The following is a 19530-nucleotide window of genomic DNA, read 5'->3' as shown; positions in this document are numbered from 1 at the left end:
AGTTAAGTTTGTGGCACTTGTAGCATTTGGACTGTAAAATAGACAACAGCGTTTAATTCGTCGTCGAAACTTGTTCTGGTCGTGCTAAAACGACTAAACAGACGGCAAAGTTTGACAGTAAACTGCCTGTGCTCCTCCAAGGGCTAAAAGGTCACCGGGACCGGTCATCTCTTTTTCTCTCCTCCCCCTCCTCCCATCAGTCTGTTATGAAGATGTGAACTCTTCCCCTCCCTCCCTTCCTCTTTCTCTCTTCGCCGTCCAGGACGCTTTGATCTTTTTTTCTCTATTTGATACAAAGGGATCAAAGGCGACTCCCGCCTGTCGGGGATGTACGAAAGCGTGGATGTTGTGGGTTTTAGCCCCAGCCCCAGCCCCGGCTCTTTTCTGAGCATGGACTACTACCACAGACCCCCGGGGCTCGGGCCGGAGAAGGGACTCCTGTCCGGTGTAGGAGGACTTCAGCGTCCGTTCGGAGGGTCATTGGTGAGCGGCAGACACTGGAGCGGATCCAGCCACTGTGAGTCCCATTGAAAAATGATTTGCCATTTTGGACTTGTAAACAAAATAACTACAGGGCACACCACAATTAGGCAGTGTAGATAATTTAATTAGTTGAAAAATGACAAGGGGGTGCCTGCGGGGTAAAGCCCTTGCTTGTGCTTTGAAATGTGTTGTCAGCTTGGGGGGATGAATGCATGAATTCACCAGTTCCAATTGGGACTCATGCCAGCCCCTTCTTCTAGTATCAGGTGCCCCACAGCCTCTTATTTAGCCCCCTCTTAAATAGATGGAAAATGAACACACCACTGTTCTATACATCAATAAGTATGATACACTTTTACTTTACTAGCCTGCTCAACATGTTTCCTTTCTACACTCATATTAGTCATTTACAGCATTTATGAGCTTGTTCCACACTATTCAAATTAAGTTGACATTTTTTACATGGAAAATTGTTTCACTATTTATTAACAATATGATTGCCAGAACCCCTTATATCTGACCAATACTGCATTCAGCCTAAGGTGACCCAAAAATATTATGATGAGAATTAAACTCCTTTTCCGTCAGGTCGTTAATGTAGTTGTATATATTTAACGTGTATTATGCAAATTGAGGGTTTGGTTTATCTTTTCAATGGAGTGATTCAAACGACCTCAGTTGCTGCCTGCACTTATTTACCAAATCTAGCTCATCCTGACCTTAAGCTCAGTGCTTCTCAGTGGGTGAGAACAAACTCTGTTTACAGCTCATCAACAGAAACTAAACAGGCTTTTGATGTATAAATGGTTAAGAGTTGAAACATTTAGTTGATAAATGAATTAGCTTTAGCCAATTTTGATTAGTATTCTTAACTATTTTCTGACATTTTATAGACCAAACAGTTAAGCAATTAATTGAGAAATATTCAACAGCTAAATCAATAATTAATATGGTAGTATACCCTAGAAGGGTTTTCAACATGTCACAGATTATGTGAGTTAATGTGTGGTTTATGATAATTAAAACCCTTTTCTGGTTTTGAAGGTGATTATGGCACCTTTGTTGTTGTTGTTATTATTATTATTATTATTATTATTATTATTATTATTATTATTATTATTATTATTATTATTATTATTGTGATTGCACAAGTTTATGTTTAGTTGATCTTTAGGAGAAATTGTTGCTGTGGTACTTTCAGGCCATTTATTTCAGGGACCCTGTGTTGGAGGGTAGAAAATATTCAAACATAGGGGATAATACTAAAAAAGAAATATACTAACACTTATAATTATTATAAGTAATAGTAATATTAAAAATACTAGTTAGTGTATTTATTTATCTTTTTGTGATAACTTGCTGTGTGATGATCATTTCCTAGATTCTACACTATAGGATGTTTTTGCTTTACCAGTGTACCATGTTGGGTATGGTTTAAAAGTTGAAAATACTATTAATAAAAAATGATACCCGAGTTTTGGTATGGATACCAAGACCATATGTTGCACTATATTTAGTTTTGAGGAATATGAAGGTTTTTCTTCAAAAGGACTTTTTTAATTTAATGACAGAAGCAAAATCTTTCAAATGTTTAGTGTTGCCTAATTACATGCTGTTAAAGAAATGTACTTAAATCAAATAAATAAAGCGTTCAGTATTTGACAGTTTTCGATGCCGTATGCTATGAGCACATTCTGGTCGGTACACAAAATATTGAGGTTCGATTCTCAGCCGTGAAGTAAGACACAGGTATTTTCCATCCAGCCATTTTCTAAACCTGCTTAACATATGCAGGATCATTAGGGGCGAGTCCCAATCCCAGCATTAGCTGAGAGGCATGGAACACCCTGAACAGGTTGCCCGTCTAAAAGAAAAACACATAAATACACACACACAAGACCTTCTAGCTGTGAGTTGACAGTGCCGACCCCACCCCAGCATATTAGAGACAGTCAAACTCAGAGTGAGACAGTCACCCAAGGGTGATGACATGGTGATGTCACTGTGACATAGCCCTTGCACAGCCGAGTTAAAGTCATAAAGAGAGTGTGCAAAGTGGACTCCGGTCGGCCGGTGAGAAACAGAATAAAAGAGAGAAATATAGAAGCAAGAGGGGAGAGCTCGTAAATTCAAGCTGGGGGGGGGGGTCATGTCTTTGTGCGTGACTGGAATGAAGAGCATCAAACCGGTTCAAAGGTCAAAGGCCATACACAAATGCAGGCACGCACACACATTCACTGACTGCTCCAGCGACATGTTTGCAGTGGCCTAGGGATAGAGGTTTACTGTGTGTGAGTGTGTGTGTGTGTGTGGTGTGTGTGTGTTTGGGTGTGATCCAGTGCAATGACTCACTGACAATTGGGAAGTGACCTACATCTCTCCCTCTCTTTATTTCTCCTCCTATCTGCCTCTTTCTTTCCTGTGTCAGCTGCCCAGTCATCACTTCTTTGCACTGAATGACCTCTCTTTCTGTCTGTTGGACACACACATTAACACACACAAAGTGATGCACATACAGACATTCACTCACACTCACAGTTTGTCTGGGAATGTGAGGGTATACTGACCAAGTTTGACCTGAGTGTGAGTATGTGAAAAGGGGAGGAGGTGGACGGTTGTGTGTCAGTGTTCTTCTATCTTCTAGATGTCTTTATTTCTGTATGTGTGTGCGGGATCACACTACCATCCGATGGATGCTAATAGAATGGGAGTGGAAAGCTTGTTATTAATTCATTCGTTCTGGTCAGAGTCCTCTGGCATGGAATGTCTTTGCCTGTATTTGACTCTATAGTCTTCTCTCATGTCACAGCCTCATATGATTTGTATTTATTAGAGACAGGATAAAGAAGAAAGAGGACAACTATGACTGCTATAATGGTACCAATTTCTAATCTGAAGTATGCTAACATCAACACTTGCATACAGCTATACAGAACTAAAGTCTGCTGTTATTTTGGAGTACTTTGCCTTTTCCTGTTATGTGACTTGCATAGGGTAGGAATATTCAAGTTGAAATCTTTTCATGGAATTTAAATGGAATTTATAGTAATTAACAGGAATAAAATGCAAATATAAGGGTTATTTCCTCAAAATGTATTTACCATGTTATATGCAGATTAACCTTTTACCATATCATAAACAGACTTATTTCAATAATTGCCAAATTGCCAAAATAAATCTATTCATTTGTCAAATACATAGAGTGTGAAATGTGCCATGTGGTGATTTGGCTAGCTAATTAACTATCGCGGTGAGGTACTCTAATTCAAACCTACAATGTGGGCTGTGTGCACAGTTGTTAAAGTTAACAACTAATTTATAAAATAAATGTTTTACAATAAAGAATGAATCTAAAAAGATCAATTAATCTCCTCAAATAGCTTAAACAAGCTACTTCCCACATACTAATAGCTTGCTAGCAAATACTACCAAAAGGGTTAACAAGTTATAAACGGTACCCTTTGCTTCAGCCTAGTATCTGCTGGTTTAAAATATGAAATATAATTCACTCCAGTAATATAATCAGAATTTACATGAAAGCATGTAACAGTGCAGTAGTGGTGCCAGTAGTGTGGGAAGCACATGTAATGTAGAGGGGTTGTCGTTTTACTGAATTCAATTTAATGCTAAATGATCTGCTGAGATCATGGTCAGAATTGAATTTGCCTAAATGAGCATATTTAAAATAATTGTGTGTTGAAAATAAACAACATAGTAAAAATACAATATAGACAATCCATGTGACAGAAATAAGGATGTGTATATGAAAAAAATGGATCAGGAGGATGTAAAAATAAGCTTCCTGTTGCCACAAAAAGTAAATAGCATGGATGTCAGGCAGGACCAGGGCAGCAGGCGCAGCCACGATACATGATCCACATGTAACCTGTAATTGTGGCAACCTGTCAGATGTGAAACACAGAAACTCTGGGGATGATGCCCCGAATTCTGATTAAGTAACATGCATTTAAGGGACATGAATGCGAGAGTACGATGAGGAGAGAGAGATAGATAGAGGAGGAGGAGAGAAGTGTAAGTCCCCCGGCAGTCTAAGCCTATAGCAGCATAACTAGGGTCTGGTCCAAGGCAAGCCTGAGCCAGCCCTAACTATAAGCTTTATCAAAGAGGAAAGTCTTTAGCCTACTCTTAAATGTGGAGAGGGTGTCTGCCTCCCGAACACAAACTGGGAGATGGTTCTACAGGAGAGGAGCTTGATAGCTGAAGGCTCTGGCTCCCATTGTACTCTTAGAGACTCTAGGAACCACAAGTAACCCTGCAGTCTGGGAGCGCAATGCTGTAGTTGTGTTACAAGGCACTATGAGCTCTTATAAAACATATAAAAATAAACTGGAGCCTGACCATTAATGGCTTTGTAGGTTAGGAGAAGGATTTTAAATTCTATTCTGGATTTTACCAGGAGCCAGTGCAGAGCAGCTAATACAGGAGTAATATTATCCTGTTTCCTAGTTCTTGTCAATACTAGTTAGTGGTGCTGGAGGCCAAATTAATGCCATCCAGAGCTTCTATGTCATTAGAAAATGCGTTTCAAAGGTGTTTGGGGCCTACTTCCGTCTGGCCTGTTTATAACATCAAAAAGTTGCTAGACATCCAAGTTTTTATGTCCTTAAGGCATGCTAGAATTTGAGCTAATTAATTGGTTCTAATCTGGCTTGATTGATATATAATTTGGTATCATCCACATAACAATGAAAGTTTATTGAGTGGTTCCTTATAATATTGCCTATAAGGTAAATAGAATAGGAAAAAAAAATGTTCAGGGGGCGCGGGGTTCCGTTGGGGGAATATATATATATATATATACCGTAATTTTCGGACTATAAGACGCACCTGAATATAAGCCGCAGAAGCTAAATTGACTGATGTGTACATATATAAGCCGCATTGGTATTTAAGCCGCAGGTTTTTTAATATTTAATTACCATATGTAAGGTTTCGTGCACAGAGGGGATTCATTAATCCTCATCTTCGTCTTCTTCCTGCGTACTAAAACCACCAAAGTCCTCATCTTCAGTGTCGGAAACGAACAGGCTCAGGGTGGCTTCGTCAGCCACTCTCCTCTCTCTTTCGATGTCGCTCTCAAAACCAACGAACTCCTCTTCGTCACTGTCGGAATCGAACAGCCTCTAAAGGCTTCAGCTGTGGCGGCGTCCTCCTCTTCATCACGCAGCATTCCAGCCTTGCGGAACCCGTTGTTGATCGTGGATGTTTTAACACTCCTCCACGCTGTCAGGATCCACTCGCAAACTTGAGCGAAAGTTGCTTTTCGCATGCGACCAGTTTTGGTGAATGATTTTTCGCCACTATTCATCCACGCCTCCCACTGAACGCGTAATGAGGGTGTCTCACAAACTGTCTCGCTCTCGTAATGTCCGTCTGTCTCTCGTACCACTCGCGGTTCCACTTTTACTTTTGCGCGCTCTTTTCCGGCATCCGGTGGACTGTAACCTGTAAAATCCATAGATTTAGGAATTCCCCTAGTGGCCGTTAGCTGTAAAAATCCATAGATTAGCCGCACCGTTATATAAGCCGCAGGGTCGAAAAATGGGGAAAAAGTCGCGGCTTATAGTCCGGAAATTACGGTACATATATATATATATATATATATATATATATATATATATATATATATATATATATATATATATATATATACGATCGACCTTTTGGGCACCCCTGCAATAGAAGGTCATTGGTAACTTTCACCAGTGCCGTCTCTGTGCTATGATGATGATGATGTTTTAAGGTTTCGGTGGTTGAAGATAAGTCAGTACCGGTTGAGGGCAGGAAGTGATTCATTTTGTCTCTAATAATTATAATTTTATGGTTAAAGAAGCTCATGAAGTCGTCACTACTGAGAGATATAGGAACAGAAGGCTCTGTAGAGCTGTGGCTCTCTGTCAGCCTGGCTACAGTGCTGAAAAGAAACCTGGGGTTGTTCTTATTTTCTTCAATTAAGGAAGAGTAATAAGCTGCTCTGGCATTACGGAGAGCCTTCTTATACGTTTTAAGATGATCTAACCAAATAAACGAGATTCTTCCAGTTTGGTGGAACGCCATTTACTTTCAAGTTTTCTCGACTCTCAACTTTGGAGGTTTCGCTGTTTTATTGTCTTCTTGACCGAGTCAAGTGTCATTTGCAGTGAGGCTGCAGCACTATAAACAACATAAATAATTTGCGAGGGACTAAAATTAGCATTGGAGTCCTCCAATAAATTGCTGACATGGTATTGAATTAAGTGCCGATGGAATCACTTCCTTAAATTTAGCTACAGCATCATCAGAAAGACATCGAGTGTAGGCTATTTGGCCTACTGGCTTGTAGTCCAGTAACAGGACTTCAAACGTTATTAAAACAAATTCTGATAAAAGAGGATTTTGTGGACAGACAATAAATATTCAATTCCAATACCATGTGCCAGAACGAGGTCCAGGGTGTTGTTTGAACAGTGAGTTTAAGTTGTTGTGGCCCTCATACTGATACAATGTTTATATTTACCTAAATGACAGTGCACGCTCAGGCTATGTGATAATATAGACTGTGATTTATCCCGAAAGACATTGTTGTGCCACATATGTTCAGTACGCATAGTTAAAAAAATTATATACATCTGTTGTCGGCTTCCTTCTGTCTCGCAAGACGATGGTGTTAGTCTGTGGTTGAGTTACAGCGCCTGCTGTGGCTAAACAGTCTTATTAGATATGCAGTGTTTGGACTCTGATTAGGGCTGCAATTAACATTAACATTATGATTAATTTTGGTGGATTTGGTTATTTGGTGTTTAAAACATCAGAAAACTTTGACAATGCTCATCACAAAATCCAAAAGCACAAGGTGATGTCATCAAAGGGTCTTGTTTTGTCAAACCAAAATGTTCTAGTTTATATATCATCTCCAGTTACAGATTTGGCCCATGATGGTGCAACAGGAAATTGAAAAGTTTATAGGTGATGGTAGGATTAAACAAAATGATCAATTTGTCACCCATCAGAGATTTGTTGCCGTACTGTTTATACCGGTAGCTACCTCTTTAACATCTCTGGCTACATTAGGCCAGGGTGAGCAAATCAATGAGCAGTCACTAATAATAGCAATATTGTATTTCCAGGATTATTGCATCAGTGTAATGAAATTCTACTTTGTCAGGTATTACTTTACTTTGTTCCACAACAAACTACATCTTGACAATTATTATTGTTGATATTGTGATAAAATGACATATACCACGATAAAGGATTATATCCATTTTGCCCACCCAGCAAGGGGCTAGTCAAAGCTGTTTGACCAAGAATGTTACCATACGTATGTGTGCTTATTATTTGTTGTTAGTTACGTGGATTTGGATGCACATCAGGAAAAAATCATTAGCAGTGATAATGGATGTCAGAAAGGCTTAATAGTGTGTCTACAAAATCATGTTTAAGAACTTAGAACTAGATCTCGGTAACCGTCCGGAGAGGAGAATTCAGGATTGTGATGAGAGGCCGGTTTCTAAGCTCATAGAGCATGCTCTCTATTCAGGAACTGTTTACTGGCATAAACCCAGGACCGCCTGGGGAGACCATTTAACAGTATTTTACATCAGATTTGGAAAACGGCCTACACCAGCACTTGCTAAGATTTAACATTGTCACTATTGTATTTTCACTAAACTGACCTGAGGACACAGATTGGCTGCTCTGCCCAGGAGCAAGGATGACCCAGAGTTTGAAAGATTTTAACCATGCATTATTTGTAGCCAAGGCCAGAGCAAACCCCAAGCTCAGTATTAATGTATGTAAATGATGTGTTGTTAATATATGCATTAGACAGTGACTTGTCTTTTTGCAATGAATATGTGCAAAACAGACAGTGGACTTTTCCTTGTCAGCTGCAGGTGTCACCATGATGTTTTTATACAATGAAATGCTGCAACAGTTGCATTTCATTGTGCGTTCCTGTATTGTACCATGACAACAATCTAACCGTCCCTTTCACCTTGGGGAATCTTTGAGAGGAGATCCTGGCAGTGATGACAGACACAGAGGAAGTAGTCACTGACTGAAGGCTGTAAACTCTGTGAGACTCCCTGAAATATGACACAGAAACAGCTCCTAGTCTATTTGAAGCAAAAATCCATGATTCCTCTTTAATTTAATTTGAAAACAAACAAGGCTAAGACTTTGAAAATCACTCTCTTATATCCTGCATTATATTTAGTGTCCGTCAGTTTATTTGAGTGTCCAAATTTGGTGTGTGAAATATCCAGTGTATACCATAAGTGCCCTAAAAACTACTAACAACAAAATGGAGAAAGTGAACACAGTACGTAGACGTCGTCTGCTCACCCCAAAACGTAACGTGTTGCGTTTATGTAAGTGTTCCAAGTGTCCATTTAATGTTCACTACAGAGCAAATGACTGAGTGTTAAATAATATATACAGCAGTGCTGAAGGAAGTTGTATAATGTACTTATTGTATAGTATAGTATATAATACTATAATTGTATATATGTTATTTATGACCTTATGTCATAGATTATTTAAGTTACATGTGTCTCATGAATGGCTAAAAACTTTACATCTGTGAGTTCGTCAAAACAATATTTAGTCAAATGACTGCACAAAATATTGGTTGATTTCATTATATTTCCTGATGAGATCCATTTTTATAAATTAATAATTTAACGCTATTATCCCTATCCAATTAAAATGTGAGTCACAAAGATGATTCACCCACATGAATCCCTCATCTCAACAATTAAAAGAAAGTATTTCTCCAAATTGAAACCTGCAGCTTAAAGCTGTACATTTTGTTTGGATGAGCTGCTGACTGCGTCATGTCCTGCACACTAAAGCAGAAGTGGGAAGCAATAGGAAGAGATTAACAAACATACGGAGTGAGAGTCACTTGGAAATACAAGGCGAAAGAACAGAGAGAAGTTGGAAAGAGGTCAGACTGTGCTGAAGGGAACTGTTGGCTAGCGTGTCAGTGAGAAGAGAGCAAAGACAGCAGAGGAGAGATGAAGAGAGGGGAGGATAGAGGGATGGTATGATGGCTGAGGAAGAGGAGGATCTCCTCTCCATATTTCTCTGTGTCTCTCTTTCTCCCTCTCTATGTAAACAGAGCAGACCAGTAGAGGGGAGTTGAATCTCCTCCATAGTGGAATGTCTGGTATGGCAACTAAAGCAGGGGGAGGGTAGTGTGAGTGTGTGTGTGTGTGTGTGTGTGTGTGTGTGTGTGTGTGTGTGTGTGTGTGTGTGTGTGTGTGTGTGTGTGTGTGTGAGGTGTGTGTGTGTGTGTGAGTGTGTGTGTGTGTGTGTGTGTGTGTGTGTGTGTGTGAGAGAGTGAGTGTGTGTGTGTGAGTGTGTGTGTGTGTGTGTGTGTGGAAGTGTGTTAGGTTAGAGGTGAGAGGAGGCAGAGTGAAAGAGGGAGAGGCAGAGGAGTTGTGGTTAGTCCTGGTATCTTAATCTGAAGGGTCAGGACCTTAAAATGGGTCACAGTCTGCCTTTGCCAGGTCTCTGAACAAAAATAACAACCACTTTGACGAAATGAGTCCGGACGCAGAATTAGGAGTGGGATGTTATGGTTTACTTACTCCATAGCTGCTAATGCGCAGCTGACTGTTGCTTGAACTGACATGAGTAGCAGGACAAAGAAATGACAGAACATGAATGAATTCCATTTAAAAAGGTATGATCAAACCACTGTAGTTAATTTTGCCGTCTCAATGGAAACAAATTCCCTTTCCAGACTCACCAGCACGTAACCTTGATTTCCACCTCATCAAAGCAGCACTTGATTAAGAGATTAGAATTTAGATTGGATTAGAGTTATGACAACATGGTATGGAGTACAAACAACATCGTCAATATAGTTTAGTTATGACAAAATAAAATGGAACATGCTGGTCCTTAGAATTGTAGGAAGAAATATTATCTCAATTGTGAGTGGAAAATAATCAAGATTCTCACATTGATCAGAATCTATCGTCCTAATAGATGGACAGTTTAAATACTTTTTCTTATTGTTCACTACTTGTTTTTGACAAATTGGAGCTCATTATACCCCTTCTGTATACACTGATGTTTCGATTCCTGTTCAACAGTTCATTTGATGTTGTTACATTTTTGTGTGAGCAAGAGATACGACAGACAGCAGTCATCTACTATCTGCTCTAAAATCCATTGCGACCCATACACCCCAGAGACACAGGTTAAGCAAATAAAATCAAACATTATCCAAGGCTTCTTATTCCATTGGTTTCAGCCTCCCCCTGATGCCAATAACTATCCTTTAGCAACACATAGTGGATATCTTCCTAGCCCCCAATAGACCATATTATTATGAACAAATATATTATCGTGTCTAATTTTTGTATGACTGTTTCCATTTGCCTGCGGGCGGTAGCTATCAATTTACCATACAGATATGAGAGTGGTATCAATCTTCTCATCTAACTCTCAACAATAAAGGAAATAAGCCAGTTTCCCAACATGCCGACGTATTTCTTTAACCACTTGTGACCTAACCAGTTAGATACTATTATTATAGAACAGTGTTAATAGTGGTTGCAGGGCTGGAATAGTTTGTGAATAGTACCTCCTAGATGTTGACGTTCTACCTATTGTCATGAAAAAGCCACAGGGTTGCAAAAACAATGGTTATGTATACCACTGATTAGGAAGTAACCGGTTATTTTAGTATAAGAAGATTTTGGTAAGCTTATTTATGATACAGCTGATGGCACTAACAGGGCAGATGGTGTTGAACACATACTCAACCTGAATAAACCTTGACATGAATCACTATACATTGTGGTATAGTATCATCTGGTTTATGTAAGGTGCAGACTACAAACTAAATGTTAGTCTTCATGCTGCCATCTATGACAAAAAGCTAGCTTACATGTACCCACTTACATGCACCTGAAGCATTTGGTCGACACTGTCACTTTCAATGAATAAATACAATTTAAAAATCTTACTACAACTTAAGTCAAATACAAGCAGAGAAATATTGACAGCAACTGCAATCTGACTAAATGTAACTTTCCCTGATTTTCCTCCCTCTGTCTCCTCCTGCAGCTATAGAGACTGAGAGCACGAGTTCAGGAGAGGACCTGCTTGTCCCCAGCCCCCCCTCCCCTCTGCCTCCACCCCGCATCTACAAGCCCTGCTTTGTATGTCAGGACAAATCTTCAGGATACCACTATGGAGTCAGTGCCTGCGAGGGTTGCAAGGTAGGCAGCTAAACATACGAGTGAGCTAAATAAACACTGGCACGACATCCACTACAGCACTCTTTCTGGGTAACTGCGGCATGTTTGTGAACAGGTGCAGGCCACAGCTAAAAAGACCTGAATGAAAAATAGTTACGTGAGACTGCTGACTATTTGCATAACGTGTAAGCAAAGAGGTCACAACCTTTGCACCGACCTTAGGATCTGTAAGCCTCTTTGCTTCATCTAATCCTACACACACAAACACACACACACACACACACACACACACACACACACATGCACACAAATAATCTGTGCATGCAAATAGTATCTACTTTGATATCTGTTTGTGGGTTCTTGTGTGCTTGTGATCAAGTTCATGTCCTGATAGACCGTGCTCTGACCTGCTACCAGCTGTCCATCAACAATAAATAGCACGCTCCTCCAGTGTGTGTCATCGCACATTTAAAAAACAGCACCACCAAATGTTGACAATACTGTGTTCTTTTTCTGTCCCCCGCTTCTGTGTTTTAGTCATTACCTACATTTTTCGGTTTCAGGGTTTCTTTCGGAGGAGCATCCAGAAGAACATGGTGTACACATGTCACAGAGACAAAGTCTGTGTCATAAACAAGGTGACGAGGAACCGCTGTCAGTCCTGTCGACTGCAGAAATGCCTCGAAGTTGGCATGTCCAAGGAGTGTGAGTACATCAAGGTGTATAGATGCAGTAACATTCAGTGTGTGGAAAAGGATGAGCTTCTAAAGGCACTTCCCTGCAAATGGTAATGTCTGTTAGTGTTGCTTTTGCAATAATAGAACAGAGCATAGCGACTTCTATACTTCAAGCAGGAGATGCAACACAAGCTGGGTGTTCTTCTCAGGCAGCACAGTGATGCGTTTCATCCTTGATATGTGTCTCCCTCTGGTGGCTTTCCTTAGTTGATACATGCCCTACATACCACCATCATGAACTTATAATATCCAGCGTATTGCATCACTATTCCATCTGCTTTTTAAAATCTTAAAGGGGTACTCCAGCGATGTACTGTTGTGCTACCATGTACTTGCAGGAGTACAAAAATAATTGATGCCCCAAAATATCTGGAATTGCAGTCCCTGGTATTTGTCAAGTTTACCAAAAAGCTGCTTTCTTCATTTCCCATAAAGTACCCTCTTTTCATTAGACCCTCACTGCTTGGTGATTTTAAAATGTCTTTCAGTTCTGCCCTAGGATTTACAAAAAGTGCAGGCTAATTGGAAGCATAAATATACCTAAAATATTATTAAATCACTGACAGGAGAACTTTGAAAGAGCAGCCTCCTTGTTCTTGATTTAGAATGTCAATGTGAGCTGCTGCTTAAACTTCTGAGCTAAATCTTCCAATCTTCACTCCCTCAGTGGTGCGAAATGACAGAATGAAGAAGAAGAAGGAAGAGAAGAGGCAGGGGGAGACAGAGATCTACGTTCTCTCAGCAGACACAGAGCAGATGATTGAAGGAGTCCGCCGGGCCCATCAGGGCACATTCCCCTCCCTCGGTCAGCTGGGAAAATACACCACGGTACACATCTACAAACATATTTTCATTTTTAAATGTGCACCTGAAAATATTCTTCATAACTCACACCTAAAAACAAATGTAATACACAGCTATAGCCAAAGCTCCAAAGGTGTTTTCTTCAACAATTTTTGAAAAACAAACAACAAAAGAAACTCTGTGTCCCTTTCCCCAACCTGTAGAGCAACAGCTCCGAGCACCGTGTCTCTCTGGATGTCAGTCTCTGGGACAAGTTCAGTGAATTGTCCACCAAATGCATCATTAAGACAGTGGAGTTCGCCAAGCAGCTCCCTGGTTTCACAACGTTAACCATTGCTGATCAGATCACCCTGCTCAAAGCCGCCTGCCTCGACATACTGGTGAGTTCATCACTTTTGTCTAGAGCTATGAAAAACATCCAGCCCGGCGCCGCATGCACCCGCATTGTTTCTGTCCAAGCCTGAACCACGGGCCCGAGCCTGATTAAAACTTAAATTTACACTGTAAAAAAAACAAATAACAATACGTTTATATATAAATATATATATACATATATAAAAATGTATAACACTTCATCCCCTTTTCTTAGATTCTAAGGATCTGCACCCGCTACACCCCAGACAAGGACACCATGACCTTCTCCGACGGTTTGACTCTGAACCGCACCCAGATGCACAATGCCGGGTTCGGACCTCTCACAGACCTGGTGTTCTCCTTCGCCAACCAGCTGATCCCGCTGGAAATGGACGATGCAGAGACAGGATTACTCAGCGCCATCTGCCTGCTCTGTGGAGGTACTGCACTTGATTTCTGAAAGGAATCATGAAAGAATGCAGAGTTAGTTTAGTGTTAGCACTGTGGTGGAAAGAAAATGTGAAAGGACAGAAATTATTTGTATCTTCTTGAATCCTACATTCACATAGAGATGATGTGTGTCGTAGGGCTGTAGATATTCATGCTCTGTGTACTTACTGCTATAGTTTAATGTGTGTGTGTGTGTGTGTGTGTGTGTGTGTGTGTGTGTGTGTGTGTGTGTGTGTGTGTGTGTGTGTGTGTGTGTGTGTAGATCGTCAGGATCTGGAGGAGCCAGAGAAGGTGGATGTTCTTCAGGAGCCGATGCTTGAAGCCTTGAAGGTTTGACATCTACTTATTATCATGTAACCGTTACTTGCACTTGTATTCTAGATGAATACGTTCACCAATTCCAAAACAAAGTTCTGTACTGTGTGTGTTCATGGTAATGAAGGAACATGTCACTCAGTTTTTGATAGTGTTCGTACAACAATGGAGCTCTATGGTGCCGAGGAAGAAGATATGTCATACTTTGCATTTGGTTTTGGTCTTCACATAGGATTTTCTGGCATCAAAAGATGTTGAATATCTCCAGACTTATCCTTGAAATAGTGGGATATAAAAAATAAAAAAGCCCAATTTTTGTAAAAACACAACTGATACAAATGTTTTTATGTCATGTTTCTTCAACTAACTTTATTCAGCAGTGACGTGGCAACAAAAAGAAGACCGTGAGTGAGGAATTAAACAACAGTACAATAAAGTTTGATCTTCCTGTAAACATACAGCAACCATTATTAAAGAAACAGTGTACTTTGTCAAAAGCAGACATATATTAATCCACCGAACAAAGTAGAAAGATGTCCAAAACAGGACACAAATGTATTAGTAATCTCAAGCATGAGTGATTAAATTACAGAGGGAATCTTAGAATAATATAGCAGCTTTACCAAATATATATACGTATGTATATATATATATATATATATATATATATATATATATATATATATAATATATATATATAACAAATACTTTGTCCATGTCTTTGTGTGTGCATAGATGTATGTGAGGAGAAGGAGGCCTGATAAACCCTGTATGTTCCCCAAGATACTGATGAAGATTACTGACCTCAGGAGCATCAGTGTGAAGGGTGAGACACACACACACACACACACACACACACACACACACACACACACACACACCGATAATTTACTTGGGTGGGGCAACAGGCATGGAGGGGAGTACAACGTTGGTTCGTTACACAGAGCCAACTTGGGCTTGGACAATGTTTTGTTTTTTTAAAGGTTTGATTAAAAACCTTTGTTTATTTCTAATTTCTGTTTTTAGTATATTTCTTAGTATTTTATTAAAAAGACTTAATGTTTTCTCATCTGTTCCTGTTTTATTTGTTGTTAATGCTGTTTGCTGTTAAAGCAAACTCAACACTTCCTCCATTAGGCCTTTACCACTACAGGAACTTAATGACCTGAAACGTAAAGCGCAACCGCTGTGCCTGAACACAGCAGTTATTATTATTATATTATATATTATTATAACGCAGGACATGTGTGCAACTATATTCTGACATATGTATGTGTTTGTTTTTCTGCAATGTTCTGCATTTGTCTGCGTAAACTGTAGATTGTTGCCGCAATGTTTGGGAGTGTTGGGTAGATGCTTGAATGGCACATATAGAACCAGGGTTCCTTCAGGTTCGGGTTATGGGATTCTCCAGGCTACGGCTCGTTAACTTCCTGTAGTGGAAAAGGCACTACATCTCGTTTTCATAAACTCAGTATAATGTAAATTCCTGAGTACTAATACCATTACTACAATGATAGTCATGTCATAATGACTTGTTCTCTTATCCTGAACTTTCTCTCTTCCTCTTTCTTATAGGAGCAGAGCGAGTGATCACACTGAAAATGGAGATACCCGGCTCCATGCCTCCGCTCATCCAGGAAATGCTGGAGAACTCTGAGGGACTGGACGGTTATGGAGCCGGGGGAGGGAAAGGGGGAGGAGGCGGAGGAAAAGGCAGAGGAGGAGGCAGAGAAGAGGATGAAACCGAGCTCGGAAGTCTTTCACCAAAATCAGTTTCCTCTCCCAGCCCGAGCCCCGTGCCCTGCTCCCCCTCTTCTCATTCCTCATCCACCTGAAGTGTTACACTCAGCACCCCTGCTCCCACACAGCAGACTCAGCCGACTGAAAGCAGAACAAAACTGCACCTAATAACAGATGATCTGGAGGACAAAAAGTCTGAATGTCTGAGCCCATTACTGGTGACATGTTTTGTCCGTGACATTGATTAAACCTGCCAGAGTGCCAGGAGGGAGGCGAAACATCTAGGTGGTGTGAGGTTGGATGAAAGCAGGTAAACTGTGCTGAGGACTGGATTTGTGTTCAGGCATCATGGTTTTATACATATAAATGCAAAAAACAGCATGTCACGTTTTTTGTTATTTTTTTACAATACCTAAAAAGTTAATTATATGCAGACCGTCTAAACCTAAATGAAGAATTATGGAGATACGTGGACAGACCCATGAATAGGATTCCTCTTGAATCAAACATTTCCTCAATTATGAAAAGGCATATATAGTATGCATAATGATTATGTGTAAAATATTGTATATAAAAAGGCTGTGAAAGAAGTTTTCAGACTGAGGCGGACTTATACAAGAAGTTATTTTCCTAAATGTACATGTGTATATACTGTATTTCCCCAATACAAATGTAAAGAGTTCTCTCCCCCCACACACACACACACACACACACTGCCCCCAACCTTTTGCTTTCGATCCCGTTACGGACACATCAGGGGGGAAAATCCTTGACTTCGCCACTGGAATCAGAAATGCAAACGTAAACTGGAGACTTTCTATAGCTTGAGGCAAATGTATTTCTCCTTGCGTTACAATGCATCATCATCTGTAAGGAAATATGTATTTAGTTTGTATTCAGATGTAGCTTCAGCAACTCAAGTGAACAAACTGTGAAACATAAGACATTTTAATTGTAATGTCATACAATATCTGTTAGTGGACAAACTGTGACACCAGGAGTACAAACAGCCCACTCAAGAGTTTCCCCAGAATGCAGAATTATAGTTTAATTAAGTTGCTACCTTAAAATGTACACGTTTGTTTTTATAGTCTGCGCCAGTAACTGTCATAGTCTGTTTACAGAGTGCCACTGTCTCACTACGACATCCCTACACTGTCAGGTACAAATCTCCATTTTCAGTGTTGTCCTCTTTAATGTATGGTGAGATAAAACTCATTGGAAAGTATAAAAATACAAGGAGTTCAATAAAGAAGTATGATTTTCTTCTATCCTGACATATGTGTGCTCTTTGGTAAATCACGGTGTTCACTGTAAAATACGCAATCTTTTTTTATATTCACATTATCTTATAAAAGTCAAACTGATGATGAACTGACCCTTTAAAGCAGGGGCATTCAACTAAAATTCTAAGAGGTCCAGTCGAGCAAAGGTCCGGAGCAGCCTAGTAGCTGTATCAACGTCTGCACGTCATCAACAACTGACTGTCAAATCTAATAAAGAAAGTTCAATTTAAAAACATTTAGACAATATTTATTGTCACTTAACATTGAACTATACAGATAAATATATATATAATACTGTAGATATGTATAATGTTCTTCTCGGGTTGCATTTACAAATAAAATTGAGAAAATAAATAAAATAGCTTTTGAAAAATTGTGCATCTTAAAATAAAGTGTAGCAGCAGCTTGAGTTTCACTTTTTCTTTAACTGTTTCACATCTTGATTTAACTCTCAACCAATGTTAGAATAAATCAGTCTCAACACATTTTAACAATTGAACAGTTTAACCCAGACTAGCACATCCTGGGTTAAACTGTTCTCTGTGGCTGATGATGCTGACAGGTGGCCTATTTGCTTTATTTTGTCACAAATCAAAAACATATTGGGCTCTGAGTGCTTATTTTCTGTGCCCTCAGTTCAGACTTGAGTGGGTATGTTGGTCAAAAACGTTGTGCTTTGTCTCATAGTGGCGTTTCACATCACCACTGTTAATGAGCACCACGGTCTCTGAGCATATGAGACACTGGTGTTGTGCTCCCAGTGGGAAGGAATGAACATGAATGAGTCCATTCTGGGTTGAAAGCTCTGTTGACTTTTCTCTTCTTGGAGAGCGCCATGAGTAGTTATTGTTCTCTCCCTGTCTCAGTCATCTCTTCGTCTGTGTTTCTCTCCCTTTCTCTGTCTTCTCTCCCTGTATCGCTAACTTGTCTTTCCGTCTGTCACGCACCTCTCGCCTCTCATCTGTATTCACTTCAATTCATGTTTGCCGGTTGGAATGCACAGATTTGATTGGCTGCATGTAATTGGTCTTTGAGTTTCCTGAACCGCTAAACCTGTGAGCGGTTACCAGAGCTAAACCAGAGTGAGTTTTAATTGTAAATATCTTTGCAATAAATTACTTTAAACTTTCAGAATTCCAGGAAGTCCTCAATTAACTTGTTTATGATCATCACAAATTGTTATTTTTATTTTTACTTTCTTACTTTTTGAATAAAAATCACTTTTGTATCACTACCCTTCTAATGCGCTTCTAACCAACCTTCTAACCACCTTCTAAACCAACCTTCTAAACCAACCTTCTAACCAACCTTCTAAACCAACATGGGTCCAAACGGACCCATGTTGGTTTCCTATGTGATTGTGTTTCTTTGTTATATTTTTGGAAATCTATTTATTTAATCATTTAATATTCCAAGTATTCATTAAATATCTTGTTTTTGATGACCACAAATCATTACTTTCATTTTTTCTTTCTTCATTTATGAACTAAAATAGTTTTTGTATTATTACATCAGGTTTACACACATGGGTCTAAAATGACCCGTGTGTAAAGTGTGATAACAATGAAAAAAAGACATACTATAATAATAATGTTGTTAAAAATAATAATTATTGCAGTGGTATAGACCAAACAACACATTTGATATTTGAAATCTTTATTTGTCACTTTGTCACACTCACACATAACATACATCATAGAGCCGATAACACTGAGAGATATAACTGTAAGTGTATCTGTAGTGTAACTGTACTGAACTCTGGTGAATCATGAAATCATGAAAAGAAAACTGATTGTGAACATGTGTTTGTGTGAAAAGCGAGCTGTCAAAGAGTTGGGTAGACGGGAGATTTACATATTGAGATAACGCCGCACATTTTAAGAAATTCTCTCCTGAAAGTTATTTAGAGCATTGCACTCACTTGTTCACATGAAAAGGGTCAGTAGTTGTGTATTGAACGAAAAAAAAACAGATAGCAAAAGATGTGGGGGGAGGGGGTTTCCAAAGCTATTCAGCCATCCGGCAAAAGTTCTGATTGTGGATATGGGCAGCTTGAAGGTTCTCTATATGGAATTCAGAGCATAGCTATGATTTAGAGATTGCCTTCACATGACTCTCAGCATGGCAATGGCTAAGCCG

The 19530-nt window shown here is 39.6% G+C and overlaps 1 protein-coding gene across 1 annotated transcript; it reads left to right on the top strand.

Annotated features, from left to right (window-relative positions):
- The first annotated feature begins 327 nt into the window (after positions 1 to 327).
- On the top strand, positions 328 to 17382 carry rarab (retinoic acid receptor, alpha b). Its single transcript, XM_029437906.1, has 9 exons — positions 328 to 517; positions 11569 to 11723; positions 12266 to 12407; positions 13107 to 13267; positions 13447 to 13623; positions 13833 to 14037; positions 14310 to 14377; positions 15098 to 15188; positions 15941 to 17382. The coding sequence occupies exons 1-9, from the start codon at positions 328 to 330 to the stop codon at positions 16198 to 16200; spliced, it is 1449 nt and encodes a 482-aa protein (XP_029293766.1). The 3' UTR covers positions 16201 to 17382.
- The last annotated feature ends 2148 nt before the right edge of the window (positions 17383 to 19530 follow it).

The sequence above is a fragment of the Cottoperca gobio genome, chromosome 8 (genome assembly GCF_900634415.1).
Source record: "Cottoperca gobio chromosome 8, fCotGob3.1, whole genome shotgun sequence".
In the NCBI taxonomy this organism is placed as follows: domain Eukaryota; kingdom Metazoa; phylum Chordata; class Actinopteri; order Perciformes; family Bovichtidae; genus Cottoperca; species Cottoperca gobio.
This window is presented reverse-complemented; position numbering and strand designations above follow the sequence as displayed.